Consider the following 15,877-nt stretch of genomic DNA (forward strand, 5'->3'; position numbering starts at 1 on the left):
TAAATTTTTGTTAGCTACTTAAGAATACAAACACTAACTCACCAGGCGTTATGAACAATACTTATGGAATCCATTTTTTAGTAGCACATTAGAATCTCAGGGATAATGGATCATAATCCATTCACATCTCATATTCTAAACAACCCCTGAAATAGTCCATGAATAAATATATTGCGCCCAGAGGAAATGGATCATTACTTCAAGTGCATCCATTAATTTTATTACTTGTGTACAGTGCATAACAGACTGTTAGAATAATTTTAATTGTGCACCACCTTCCATGCAAGTACTTCAGAACTGCCACTTAAAGTGAAGTATTCCTCATCAAGTATATTCATCATTAGCCATGAAGCCAGGGTAGAATAATGCAAAACCTGTGTTTTCAGAGCTCTTGAATTAGAAGAATATTTAGGATGAAAACTTAAAGTTTCTAATAGACTCCAATTTTTATTGAATATTAGGTAAGGGTCATTAGAAGTCAATTTGACATCCAACGTAACCGCCTAAAATGTAACAGAAATTTACTGAGTCCATGAAAATAAGGGTTGAGTAGTGTAGACTAAATTCTAGAGGTTTCTTTGACCACACTCACTTGTATACAATGGCTGCATCATTTTTTAAATAGCTTTTAAAAACTAGTAGGTTTTGGGGCGCCTGGGTGGCGCAGTCGGTTAAGCGTCCGACTTCAGCCAGGTCACGATCTCGCGGTCCGGGAGTTCGAGCCCCGCGTCGGGCTCTGGGCTGATGGCTCAGAGCCTGGAGCCTGTTTCCGATTCTGTGTCTCCCTCTCTCTCTGCCCCTCCCCCGTTCATGCTCTGTCTCTCTCTGTCCCAAAAAAATAAATAAACGTTGAAAAACTAGTAGGTTTATATAAATTTATACCCCTAGTGAATATAATGCATAAATTACCACTTGAGCTCTTTCTTCACTTTTTCCTATTTTTAAACATCACTGAATTATGAGACAAAGGCCAGATTCCTACTTATATTTGTTTTCGTGACTAATTTTCTCCAACAACTGTGACCACTGTGACCTTCTCCCTTTCCTTCTCTCTCTCTCTCACACACACACACACAGACACACACACACACACACACACACACACACACACACAGCAAGAAGTCTTTTCCCATGGAGATTGGAATCAAAGAATAATGTGCCACCACTCCCTGTTGGGATAAGCACTGGGTGTTGTATGGAAACCAATTTGACAATAAATTTCATATATTTTTAAAAAAATAAGAAAAAAAAAGAATAATGTGCCACTCAATTAAGAACATTTATTGAGTATGAAGTCTGTGGAGACCATTACCCAAGCAATCCTTAAAAAAAAAACCAGGAGACATAAATCAAACTACCCAGAACCAAGGAGAGAGTAAGGAGGATAAGAGAGGAGAAAATGGGTGCAACTGTGGAAAGCTATTCATTTACGATGGAGGGGCTGGACTATTGCAGACAGTACTGTTTCCAGGCCCCATGGTTACACAGACCAGTCGTGAAATGTCTTCCTATTAAACAATATAATTAGAAGAGTTATTGTCACTGAAAATCCTTCACAACGATGTGAAGAGAAGCTAATGAGAGGTCTGGCTTTGAGATGAGCCAGTCCAACTATAATCCGTGTCCTTATCCATCTAACAAAATTTTGTTGCCCAAACTCAAAAGACATCATGTATATGAAGTACATAATGAACTACAAACCAAAATACTAAAAATACAGTTACATAGTTAATATTAAGATAAGAGGTGTTCTTGTCTCTGTTATCGGTCTGTACTATTTAATTACAATCCTTAGCCAACTTACTATTAGGTATTATTTTATACACTATAATCTAACACTCAAGGGATGATCGTTTTGAGATATTCTTCTAGTCTAATATACTAATAATTACTACTTTTATTTAAACGTTTCCTTAATGTGATTGTCTTCAGACTCTTAATTAACATACAGAAAACTACAATTAGAAATTGAAAGCGAAGCTCAGTTTAAGGTAGAAAACATCACTAACCCTATTAGATAATTATATCACAGTATCTCCTCTGCATATTGTAGTCAAACAATTTTATGCGGGAAATATAAAGGTGGGGAAACTGAGCTATGTTTACGTGTGCTTTCAAATAAATGGTTTGATGTAAGTATTTTCTTGGTAGTTTTATTAATAATAAAGGAAAACAATTTATCTAAACCAGGCATTTTTTTAATACCTGGCTGCTAAGGAGAACAAATAGAGATGCAAGAACATTATTTTACAAACAAAATTAAGAATAAAGTCTAATCTAAATAGGTAGAAACAAAGTAAGCAAATGTTTACATATAAAAATATTCTAGAATGTCCTGAAATCCTATAGTCTCGCTCATACACTGCAAAGCTTTGGCTCTCAAGTAAGCAGATCAGTTTAAAAAAAACTGTTTGACATAAAATCTTAGGAAATTGGGATTCCTTAACTAATAATCAATAGTAATGATAGTGTAGCAAGATTCTTTACCATATTTAGTTGTTAAATTTTCTAAAATTTTAATCATTTTATACCAATTTTGTATTTACACGAAAAATTATTTTAAAAAAACTTAAAGAAGGTTACATTGTTGGGGCGCCTGGGTGGCGCAGTCGGTTGGGCGTCCGACTTCAGCCAGGTCACGATCTCACGGTGCGTGAGTTCGAGCCCCGCGTCAGGCTCTGGGCTGATGGCTCAGAGCCTGGAGCCTGTTTCCCATTCTGTGTCTCCCTCTCTCTCTGCCCCTCCCCCGTTCATGCTCTGTCTCTCTCTGTCCCAAAAATAAATAAACGTTGAAAAAAAAAAAAAAAGAAGGTTACATTGTATCCATGAAAAAAAATGAAATAAATACAAATTTGGAAACCCTCCTTCTCGGTATAACACAGCTTCAGGAAACATAATTAGATCACTAGGTACCCAGTCTCGTCTCCCAGTCACTCTCATTAAAATTCTAGAAAGCCAACAATTTCTTGAGACTGAAGTTATTATTCCCATCGTCCAGAGTGACAATAAGTTTCATAAAAATTACATGTGTGAAAAAACTTCTCTAATAAAGAATTTCTCTTCGCCATCCAACACCCTCTCAAATTACTCCCATACTTATCCAGTCAAATGGTGTTGACAAGAAGCACAAATTTAATGTTAGTTCAGCAAGAATATAGGTAAGGAATAGATAAGCCAGTTAATTCTACCAAAATCCATGTCAAAACCTTAAAAACATGAGTTTTAAGCTAACACTCTGTTAGTGGCACTGTAGTCTCTTTTTTTAGCCTATTAGGATCAGGAACATCACTCACACTCTTACAAAAGAAGTGGGACATCCTCAAGGAAAATGTTCCACTAAGCCTTAAAGTATGCAAATAATTTATTCAACCTCCCTTTTTTGGGTATAAAAAAAAAGTTGCAAATAAATTCGTAAGAGTCTCCTACTGAATCTGTACATACTTCCCAAATATAAATCATTCTAGTATAAAACTCACAATATAATATTAAAATTCACACTATATTTAAGTGTATTTTAATATTCTGCAAATAAGTCTTTGCATTTGATAAAGTACAGTCAAAATGAAAATTATCTTAAGTTGGTTCTAAGTTCTACTTGACCCTGCAAAACTAAACACATGTTACGAGAAATCGTGTTTTCAGGACATAAAACTGATTTTGAACAAAATTCTGTGACATCAAATCAAAGTCACTTCTATATTGGCATCATGGTACCTTACACTTGTAACAATTTTAAGACACTCGCCCTTTTTCTTAATTTCCTTTGAGAAACTGCCTTCAAGACTGATAGGTTTTGTTTTCTACATTTCTTAGGTGATGCTAAAAATTCATTCTTTCAGTAGATATTTAGAAATGGCCAAAAGGGATTTAGAAATACAGCTGATGTGCCATTCCATTTTGTTCCAAAACTGATGCAAAATGTAAGTATTGAGGAATTTTTTTTGCATGTCTTCGATTTTCATTCTGAAGAAAAATTTCAAAGAGGAGTTCTGAAATCATTCCAGAACTTTAAAGAAGCACTGTAATCTTGGGGTAAATTATCTGAAGTAAAAAAAATTCAGCTTTCTATGTATACATACATAGAAAATATAGCATTTATAAAATGTTTTTAAAAATAGTTATGTCATTCTTTATACATATTTCACACTATATATGTTAAACGTTGTGAGCACAATAAAACAAACTATCAATATTTGTATCAGTTGAACAAGATTTTAACATTATACAAGAATGACTTGTCTTTATCTTTATTTTGGAGGCCAAGGTATGTGGTTAACAGGCATATACATTTACGTGAGGTCATAAATGAAGTGCCATGATTCAGTTGTTATTTTCCTTTCCATAAATAAAACGGTAAGAATATATGTGTGTTTTATATGGTTATGAGTTTTACTTTAACTCCACAGCCTAAATGTGAGAAAAGAAATTCTGGGCTTGTAAATTTCAGACCTTAACTTTCAGCTCCCTGAGCCACACCAGTTAACTCTAGCTTTTGGTTCTAGGCCCCTGGAGCCAACGTAAATTAGGGTTAGGAGTCCCAATGAAATAATACCTGGAGAGGTGTTCCAGGCATTTATTTGTGTGTCTGTCTTAACTCACCAATTGCACAATCACATAAAATAAGTATCATGAATTACACTTAATTCTGTGTAAGACCAAAAAGGAACAGAAAGATAAGTTACAGTCTTTGAGTCTACTTTTTAGTAATCATATAAACTGTTTGAAATAATGGAGCATAAGAGCTATGCTCTAGCTACAGCCCAAATTTGGGCCTGATCATCTAACAGTCAGACCTTATCTTTATTGGCCTAACAGATAAGAAGCTTAAAATTTGATCAATAAAGTCAACCAGTAAGGAATGTCACACGTCACACCCTGCCTCTTACTGCTCTTTGTTCTCCTCACAAGTTGCCAATATCCTTAGAAGTATTATTATTCTCTGACCAAAATTAACTCCATTACTGCCTTAACTTTGCTTTGCTAGGAATTTCACCAATCTGTATTTATTAAGGACCTAATGTATGTCTTGATTTTTCTTGAGGTCTCCAAAACTTAGAGCTATGAGGGCATTAATCTAGAAAATGACATCATCACTAATCATATAATCCTTTTAATCCTATCTGTGTTTCTTTTTTAATTGTTTTAATGCTTTATTTGTTTTTTTGAGAGCCAGAGACAGAGTGTGAGTGGGGGAGGGGGAGGGAGAGAAGGAGACAACAGAATTCGAAGCAGGCTCCAGGCTCTGGGCTGTCAGCACAGAGCCTGTTGTGGGGCTCGAACCCACGAACTGTGAGATCGGGACCCGAGCCGAAGTCTAATGCTCAACCGACGAGCTACCCAGGCGCCCCCTATCTGTGGTTTTAACTACCAAAAAAGTCACTCCCTTCATTTCTAAATTTTAACGGTTTTGAATAATGATTCGAGGTAAGGTACACTTGATATGTGATTATAAAATGAGACCATTTAAAGGTATAGATTTTACATTGGCTTATAAAAATAAAAAAAAGTGATAATATAGTTCCTGGGGTAAATTGCCTAACAGCTACAAAACCATTTTTTAGATAATACAATTTCATTTAATACAAGTATGCTGTTATCAAACTCATCAGTCAAAGCACCCAGCAACATACATACAAACAATAATCTTTCGGTATTTTACATCTTCTATGTATTCATTAACTTGTTAACCCAATCTTTAGCTGTCATGTTTGCTTGTTTTTATTGTTAACCAAATACAGTCATGGGGCTCATTAAAAGAAAAAAAAATGAATTGATTTCCTAGGAAGATCACTGAACTTTTTAATGCCAACATGGCAATTAAGGCAAAGAAATAATTCATACACAAAAATTATGCCCCAGAATGCAGGCAGGTTCTCAAAAAAGCTGACATGTACAAAAAAAAATTTGTTACATTTGGTTATTATATTCTTACAAACATATCCTGTGAAATATGTAAAAAAAAAATCTTGTCTGAAAATACCCGAGTCTTATAAATTACTTCTATCTGGAAGTGAATAGAGTAGCAGAACAATGGCAATTTCAAACAGGTTTGTTCACAAGTGATGTCAATAACTAGTATTTTGTTCAGAAAAGTTAATTTTAATTCATTCTTAAAAAAAAATTGTTAGCTTTGCCCTTTTACCTTACTCAAAACCAGCTGAAGTTAAAAAAAATAAACTTTCCCCTGAGGAGTCATTTGTAAAAGGACTAAAAAATTAGATAAAAAGCAACAGAAAAAATGTCAAATATATTATTAGCAAAAGGTGTGCTGATGAGGCCTTACACATAATTTTAGTCTGTTCAGAAAAATATATTGCGAGAATTACTTAAAATCAGATGACAATCAGTTTCCACATAGTATAGGATTGCTTACATTCCCCATGATTTCTGCAAACCTTGTTTTCTTAAATTACTTGGACAAATGCTAGCAGGATTTGCATTAAAATTGATTTCTCCGCAATAGATTGATAAAATATTCTAGCACATCCCATTTTCTTCCATTGGACTCAAAGATGAATTTCCTCTAATAATTTCCTTAGCATTAAGAAAGAATAATAAAAAGCTCACAAACCCACTTCAATTTAAATTTGCATTCAGGAAGTGCTTGTCTGATATAATTCAGCTGATAAATATGAACCTATGTGTTTATCAAATCCCTAAGAAGATTATCTAAATCAACTCCGTGTAATTACCATTCACCATCTGTTCCACCAGGGCCTGAGCTGATCTGCTGGCGTCTTGCAGTTTTCTGAACTTCTCCGCTTTTTCTCGCTCTATGGCCTGCAGCATGATAGCAAAGGTGAGTATTTCAATACAAGGATTGTGAAGCTACACAGTAATTATAACTTCTACCTGCCCTTTCAAGCCTTAAGATATTTCACTCTGTCAGCTTATCGTGTGAATCTAAAGACGTCTTTCTCAAGTTTCTTGGCACCAGAATCATCAAAATGACAGTGAAAGCACAAACCATTTTCATACCGAATTGCTACTACTTTTAATAAGATTTCTGCTCTGAACTTATTTTTTTTACATAATAGTTTCTGATGCATTGTAATATACAACTGCAAAAAAAAAAGGAACAAAAGCAAATTGTAAGAAACAATCAAATGATACAGTGACAGATAATTAAAAATGGAATTTGTCTTTTAAATACACACCACTGAAGTTACTCTGAATAACTTATGTATTCTGTATTAAAATCAAAGAAAAAAGTCTTATGAGTATATAAAAAGGGAAAAGCGTACCAGCAGGAATATTTTAGCAAAATAAAACCCACCCATATTTATCAAAACACAAGACTGCAGGTTAATTTTTCTCTCTAAAACTTTCAAAGTACTCCCATTTCAAGGAAAAACAGATTCAGTTTCAAAATGTTTTCGAAATCCCTTTGTTCATTTCTCCTAACATAGAGTTAGCCTTTGAACAATGAAAACACAATTATTTAAATTAACGAAATGGAGCATTTGATACCCTTGGATTTAGCTAATAATGTCTCTACAGAGATATTTTTAAGATCACATAAAATACCAGATTGTAAAATGTGATACATTAGAACTGCATGACCATAGTCATTAACAATGAGGCTGTAACAGTATGCTTTATGTTGTAAAACAGAACTATTCACAGAAAAAGCAAGCTTTAAGTCATTTTGCATATAGCTAGAGCCACACTCCTGTGACTAAGTAATAGTATAATACAAAGATTTCACTTGAGTTTGTGACAGATTATTCCACATCAGACCATTTTTCTAATTTTTATTCAGATCTCTAGGCATTTAAACAAATATTCCAAGGTGTAATACTGGAGCACAGGTGGGAGGCATATAATCAATAAGTGCACACTCTGCAGAGCTTTGTTCAATAGAATTTTCTTCAAGGACAAAAATATTACACATCTGTGCTGTCCAGTACAGTAGCCACTAGCCACACGTGGGTACTGAGCACTTGAAAGGCGGCAAGTGTGACTGAGGAAACTAATTTTTAATCTAATATAATTAAATTTAAATTTAAAAAGCCACAGTGTGTCGAGTGCCAATTGGAATTACACAGTGCAGATCTAGAGTCTTCCCTTTGAAAGCAAACAAAGACAAAAAGAAAGGTATGTCAACTAAATATAGATATAGATATTATGGCAACATCAGAAATACGTTTAGGGAAAGATGTAATCATCTTATTTCTAGACAAGACTATTTCCCAAGCACACCAAATGATGGGAGTGCTCATACTATAATCCATACATTTTTAAGTATTTAAAAAGATTCTCCAGTTTAAAGAAATAACCACAAATGAATGGAGGGCTTTTAAAAGTGATTTTAAGAAGAGTTTCATGAAATAGGATTACTGGATACAAGGTCAAGAGGACAAAATGCAAAAAAAAAAAAAAAAAGCCTACAGACAATAGGATATATCCAATCAGGGGGAAAAAAAAAAAAACTAATAAACAAAATACTAATTAAAATTTAGCCAAATAAATAAATGAAATAAAATACTGTAAAAGGACAGTCTTCATTTCTGTTTTTGTTTTTTTTAAGTATTTATAGCCTATCTGGAAAATATACTTTTTATGTTACACTGTCAAGGGCAGCAAATGAAAATTCAGGTTCATGTCATCAGTAGGGAAACTCTAAAAGTGATAGACACATTTTAATATCTTGTATTCTACTTGAAAATTTCAAAGCACACAGACTGTGGTGTTTGGGGAGTATACGCTCCCAGGATCCCATACCAATTAGCAGGTGAAACTTCTGGGTTACCTTGAAAGTCATTTTCACAAAGGCATTATCAAATTGTTGACACAAGTATTTGCACAACCCTGGGAGGTCCTAACTTTCTAGCAGAATTGAAAAGTCCATGAAAATAAAGTAGCCACGGCATTTTGGTTAAAGGTAAGAACCTAGAAGAAGTTCCCAAATTCCCATTTTCTCAACTTTCAATTTTTGCCTTCAAAATTCCCTGTTCTTAGAAAGTAGCTTATTGGCACATGTTTTCAGTACTTTAAATTTATTCTCCATTAAAACGTAAATGCTATTATTTGCCAAGGACTCTGAGAACTTTAGAAGAGAAAACATTAGCACATTCTAAATAAATATATAACATTCACAACTACCAAGATCTATAGCAGGATCTGGGGTGTTCCACATTTGAACTACATCAGCAAAAGGGGGGCCATAGAGAGAAGAAAAAAATATGTTTATTCCAAGAGAACAAGAACAACAAACTGGTATTCTCCTACTGAAACAGTGTTAGAGTTAGCCTTTCCTATCAGGAGTTTCTATTTTTACTACAGTGAGGTTCTGTTTTTTTTTTTGTTTTTTTTTTTAACATGAAATTATACAAAGGGTAGAATCAGAACACTGTATTGTCTTTATAAGGGATGAAAAAATTATCAATGTCCTTCTACATGTCATGATCATCATCATTTTATTCTAAGCATCTAATTGAATAATCAATTAGTATCACTAACAGAAAGGAAAACTTCTAACTGATTATTTCAGGGGTAACTAGCTTAAATATCTAGTTTGGTTAATCACATTATTCTAGTTATTCTAATATACATATAATAACAATAACCATCACAATAAAAGAATAAGTTATGGAATAGGTACTCTTGCTCTTAAAGTTTGACAGAAGAGCAAAGTGAGGCGCACACACCAAATGACAGTTTATGTGCATTATTCCATATGTATTTCATAATAATTCTGTAGGATAGAAGGAACCAGCAGTGTCTTACCCTCTTTTATACCAGAGAAAACGGAGCATCACCAAGATTAAGTCATATATACAAGATCGTAGAAGCAGAAGGCTTTACATCCAATCTTAGAACCCTGATAATCTATTTACAAGTTCAGCTCTTTTAAACCCACTTTGTTGCTTCCAAGGGTATTCCAATGAAAATTAATCAAACAGCTGTGAACCTATCCAACCACAACTCACAGCAAAAGTGACCCGATAGTTCAGATATAGTCAAAGATGACATTCAAAATATTTAACCAGTAATGCAGTCTGGGCTCCAAGGTATCAGAAGGAGTTCCTGATCACTCAGAATGGACAATGAGTGCCTACAGGCTGACTGGCCACTCTGTGTATGGCTCAATTACCGTACCCCGATGCCGGATGTCTATTAAACACAAACTGAGTAACGGGTTATAAATAGAGACATAGGTCTGAGAAAGAAGCATTTAATGGCCACGACGTCATCTGTCAGTGTGTAGATGCTATCTGGGTTCCCCTAAGTAACATCACTTTCAAGGGGAATATTGGAAAATAAAGAGAGGTACTGGCACAAATGTACCTTGAGGGGTATGAGCAAGACAGTGAAGAGTCCAGAAAACGTTTCATTTCAAACACAGCTAGCTATAGGTGGTTGATGAAAAGTGAGGAAATTTAGGGTAGCAAGAAGACAGTAAAGAAGGTAATGAAAAGTTTTGGAGTCATTCTGTTCTCAGATGGTTTGAATTCCATCTCCACTGCTTACCAGCTGTTTGACATTTGGAAAGTGATTCAACCTTTCTGAGCCTCAATATTTTCTACGTAAAATAACAATAAAGATACCTACCCTCCAGGGATTCTGAGAAGATTAAAGGAGGCTCTTCAAATAATTTATCGCCCAAACTGGGACAATTCTTACATAGTAAAATGGAAATCTAGAAATAATTAAGCTGTAACAAATGGAATGCCACAAACGGAGAATGGCCCAAACTGCCACATGTGGGCATTCTACTGAACGGTGATTTGAATAACTTTCAAAACAAGTTTAGGAATCAATTTTGATCTAAGAGTTGATTAGAGTACCTTGCCCACGAAAAGGTGTGACAAGAATCCAAGTAACCACATACACAAAGTGTTAAAGAAGTCTACTAAATAAAAAGCACTGACATTCCCTTTTTTGCTGGATCCAGACACATACTCATTCTTTCTCAAATGAAATATATGAATGTCTGTGTTAATATAGGTCAGATTACTAGTTCCTGATGCTTCTACCTTCTCTCATTTTCTCAGAGAAATATATGTAAAAGGCAAAGAAAAAGTAAAATCAAAATCACGTGACTGCCACAAAGTGCAGAGAGAAACAGGATTCTGGAAAAGGGAAGGCATAACCCTTACTTTAAAGAGGCACGTGCCACCAAAGAGAAAAAGTGGCCCTCCGCAATTCTCCACTGCAAAGTACAAATGAGCCCATGGCAGAAGAGAAGATGAAAGAAGAGCAAAAAGAAAAGAGAGAAAGAGAGAAACTGGTCCTCACACCTGTTCCCTTATTCAGTGCCATCAAAGCTTCCTATTAATGACACCATTAGCCCCCACGCTACCACATTCAGTGGCTGATTCTCAGTTCTCAACTTGCTTTAATGCCATCATTTGATCCACAGGTACTTCTTCAAAATGTTTCTTCATTTGCTTTCCTAGATGACAAGTACACAGTTTTACTCCTTCGTCAAGGACACTCCCTTCACCCAATTTCCTGTGCTGGTTCTTCCACATTGCCCTGGATAGATGTATAGAGGCTACATCTAGAGCGTCGTTGTTTCAAGCCAAAAGCTTATAATCCTTCCTGACTGTTCTTTTTCTCTCAAACCCCATATCCAATAAATCCCTCAGAAACTCCTGTTGACCCTAACCTCAAAACATGTCCAGAAAATGATGTTGTTACTGTGCTCACTACTACCACACTAGTAAAACAAAACAAAACAAAACAAAACAAAACAAAACAAAAACCCTCCATTATCACTAAGTGGTCTGGATGTTTCCAAACAGCCTACTAAATGGTATTTCTACTTCCATCTTTGCTTTTTGATGGTATATTCTCAGCACAGCAGACCGAAGAAGCCAGAAACAATGGAGGTCAGCTCAACTCTCCAGTGGCTTCCCTTCCCTCTCTGAATAAAAGCCCAAGTCCTAACGGAGGCCCATCTTGTATTAACCTCCTTAACTTCTCTGACCTCAGCAGCTGTGACCCAATACCCTAATTCTTCAGCTCCGCCACATTCTGTGGTTCTCTGACACTCTAGGCAGGCTCCTCCCTCAGTCCTATCCATTCTCTCTTCCCTCTCCATGAAATGCTCCTATCTCAGGTATCTATAAATCACTCACTGCTTTTAGATCTTTACTTAAAGGTCACTTTCTCAGGGAGACCGGCTATTGCTACTCTATCTGCACACACACACAACTTCCTAGCCCTCATTCCTCCTTTATTTTTGCCTCGGACAATTATCAATAACAGTCTATACATTTTGCATATTAATCTTGCTTAATTTTCATCTTCCCCACTGGAAAAGAAATTATATAAGATCAGGTATCCTCATGTACCTCCTTCTTCATGTCACGTCCAGTACGCAGAAGAGGGTCTGGTACATAGTAGACACATAGTAAGGTGAGGTCTACTGGAGCATAAGGCCTCCATATAGAGTATTATTCTCTCTCCCACCCTCCCCACAGTTAAAATGCTCTATGAAGGTGTAAATGCAGAACAAATTCTAGTAGCTATACATACAGCGATCACAGAACCAGCCTAGGAGGTTAAGTGCTGCAAGCTCAATAAAGGGAAGCTGGATTAAATGAAAGTCTTCTAGAAGATGCAGGTTAGATGGGGAGTTGGGCACATTGGCCCGCTTTCCAACAGGACTGTTATGAAGTCCTGATAGCAGTAATAAGCAATTACCCAAACAGAAGACAAATAGCACCACATAAAATTCATTAAATCAAAACTTAATAGAATCTTACCTTGGATGAGGAAAAGAAAACAAAGAGAGAGAAAAAAAAAACAACATAATGCTTATAATATTTGTTACAGAATAATGAAAAAATACCACACTGCAAAAATTAGAGGGAGCGTAAACTCCCAGCGATGGTCTACCAAACAAAATTTCAGCAAACTTTTTTGGCATCCTCACTGAGACATCATGGAGTCCATGCCAAAGTAATAGCAAACTGACAGCCTAGAAGAGCTTGAGTTCCACAGAAATGGAATGAAATTTCAAGATCACAGAGACACGGATCTCATAAGGAAGAAACTAAAACTGCATTACCCATCATCCAAACTCATACTGGAGTTTGTAAAATGTAGAACTGACACTAAACAAAAGAGACTTTTTCATGACCATGGTACTAACCAGGATTCTTTGGACCTCAGAAACAGATAAACAAGTGTTCCAGTTGGCTGGTAGAGAAGAGCATATCTTAAAGTACCCTAATTAAGTTGTTCCTGCATTATCAGATCGTGTCATACTAGGCTAACATGTCAAAAAAAAATTTTTTTTATCACTAGAGAATAAGAGTGACAACTGTTAGTTGGTCTCAGAAATGTGGGCACTATATTGTTCTTAGATATTTTTCTAGTTTTTAACCATCTTCAGTCTTTACTCCTCTTCTATGGCTCACTTTCTCTCTCTCCACTTTCTCTCTATAGATAGATAGATAGATAGATAGATAGATAGATATGTAAACATATATGTGTGTGTATACACACACAAACACACACACACACACATTTATATATTAGCTTTCCCCTTGTTTTCAAGGCCAAAATATCAACCGAATGCTTTTCAAGCATGACATCCATTTTGTTCTATGCGTTTCATCTTCACTGTTAGTCCAAGTATCTCTAGTTAGATTTCTCAACACCATACAGAGACATCTTTCATGAAGGGCACCAATTTTCTTCTTGCCAAGAGCAATGCTTCTTCGAGCATTAAGAACCGATGACTAAAACTACCATTTAGAAATCACCTTGTTCAGGAAAACATCTCTGCCCTAGACATTATTATCTTTCTCTAATCTTTCTTCCTCAGGAAACTCATCCAGCTTTTCTGTATATCTGTTTCCCTATCTCTGTTTATCGCATATGTATGTGTGTGTTCGCATACACATACACAGTATTTTTAATCTTAAAATTCCATTTTATAATAGAACATATACTTTTGAAATGATTTTTCTTAACAGAGTATTAAATACTTTAGTCAATATATATTTAATATATAAGCATAGGTTTAGAAGCTGCTACTCACATTCTAAATTATCTAGTACAGATAATTTCAAGAATACAATAGCTAAAAAAAAAAGACATCAGTGAACCATTCCATAAGGAATGTATCATTAATTTCAAAATATATTAAAAACACATAAAAATTCTTGGAGGTATCAGGCAATTAAAAATTCTAAAATGTGTAACTTCAAGTGCAAAATAAAAGGCAAATGAGTTGTATTATAATATAAAGAAAGAAGAATCATAACTAAGTTTTAAGCAAAGTATACAAAGAAGGGAAGTTTACTCATTCTCTAATAAGTTGATTAAAAACACCCTATGACCTCTTCCTCCTTCTTTATCAGCATCTTTTAAAAGCCTCCTCTTTTCATGACATCTTCTCTAATTAATATGAAAGTAAGTTCCAGATTCCCCAGAGGCCTACCCTGACTTTAGAAGCAATTAATTTTCTATTCACTTAACATTCTATAATGAAGTTTTGCCCTTTGACAGAAAAAGTAATTTATTCACTCAAATGTTTATTCAGAAGTTGTTATATCCTTCATATTGGTAGCAGGGCTTGACTTAAAATGTGCCCGAGGAACCGGAAAAAAAATCACTTATTCCTATAGTCAAACATCAGTTGTGTTAAATACCAGGCCCTATATTAGGCACTGGCGTGTCAAAACCAAAGTAAGCCAAGCCAAAACAAACAACAAAACCAAATTAAGCTCCCATCCCTAATGTCTAGAAGCCCACACTTTAATCAATGTTACAATGGCCAGCAATCAGTTTGGATAAGTAAAAAGGAATTACATCATGGTATCCTTCATAAAGGCAATGTGAAAATACTGACTCTGTCAATGCCTTCCAGCCAAAGGTCACCAGGAACATGTCTATAGATTAACAAAGTTAAGTTGAAAGGTGTAGGGCTGTAAGAAGATACAAAGACTTTATCGGAGTTGTGCACATGTAAGGTGAGGGGGTGGTCAAGGAAGTAATGAGATGTTGTAAGGAAGCAGAAGTGCTTCTATGACTGGGTATCTTAAAAGGTTTTGTCTAGGCGGCAAGAACAGGGTAAAGAGACTAAAGCCAGGATTACAAAGATGACATAATTTGTCCTATCAGTGAAGATGGGGGGCATGCAGTCACTTGGGATGGCTTTCACCATGTTATTTTTTTGTGTCTGTACTGAAACATGACTACAAAACGGTCATTTTTTGTCTTGATCCACCACATTCATGAAGTGGTCTTGTCTAAGTGTTGGCATTCGGAGTCGTTGTGCATATTCAACAGGACAACATCACAGACTAGCTATGAGCACGAGCACAGCATCGAGCATCTCTCAGTACTAACTGAAGAAGACAAGCCAGCTCCTGATTATCAATGGCTGCTTTCTGCTTTCTCAAATGAATATCAACAGAGGCATAACAGGGTAATATTCATGTTTTACTGAGTTCGCTTTGACAGAACTCATGCTAAAACTTCTAAAGGAATACAACATTAGTGGCAGGGAAGACCACATAGGGATTGGCATCTTAAACAGAGGTGAGCCATGATACTAGCTTCAATAAGGGCTATAGTGATGCGAATAGAGAGAACAGGACAGTTTCAAGAGCTGGTAAGAGAATAAAATTAATTGAACTTGGATAGACTGGCAAATGGTAGGAAAAGGTCTAGATGACCAGTTAGCTTTTAGGTTTCTGGACTAGGGTGTCAAAACAAAGAAAGAGAAATAAAGGAGGGCTGGGGAGATCAAGAGGTTTATTTTCAGTTTTCAGGCAAATAGTCAATTAAAGTCTATTAGGCAAGTAAGCAAACGGGCTTGGGCTTTAAGGGAGAGGCATGAGCTAATGATACAAAGTTGGGGTTCATTAGAAAATAGATGTTATTTGAATAGGAGGGAAAGAGGATAATCCAG

At 35.6% G+C, this 15,877-nt stretch overlaps 1 protein-coding gene across 3 annotated transcripts in view; it reads right to left on the reverse strand.

Annotated features, from left to right (window-relative positions):
• Nucleotides 1-15,877, reverse strand: part of DMD (dystrophin) — a 1,834,617-nt gene that overhangs the window by 1,337,478 nt on the left and 481,262 nt on the right. For all 3 annotated transcript variants that reach the window (XM_030304767.1, XM_030304766.1, XM_030304768.1), the window contains one exon: nt 6,693-6,780. In XM_030304767.1, the coding sequence (XP_030160627.1) occupies nt 6,693-6,780 (88 nt within the window). The remainder of the gene's footprint in view (nt 1-6,692; nt 6,781-15,877) is intronic.

The sequence above is a fragment of the Lynx canadensis genome, chromosome X (genome assembly GCF_007474595.2).
Source record: "Lynx canadensis isolate LIC74 chromosome X, mLynCan4.pri.v2, whole genome shotgun sequence".
In the NCBI taxonomy this organism is placed as follows: Eukaryota; Metazoa; Chordata; class Mammalia; order Carnivora; family Felidae; genus Lynx; species Lynx canadensis.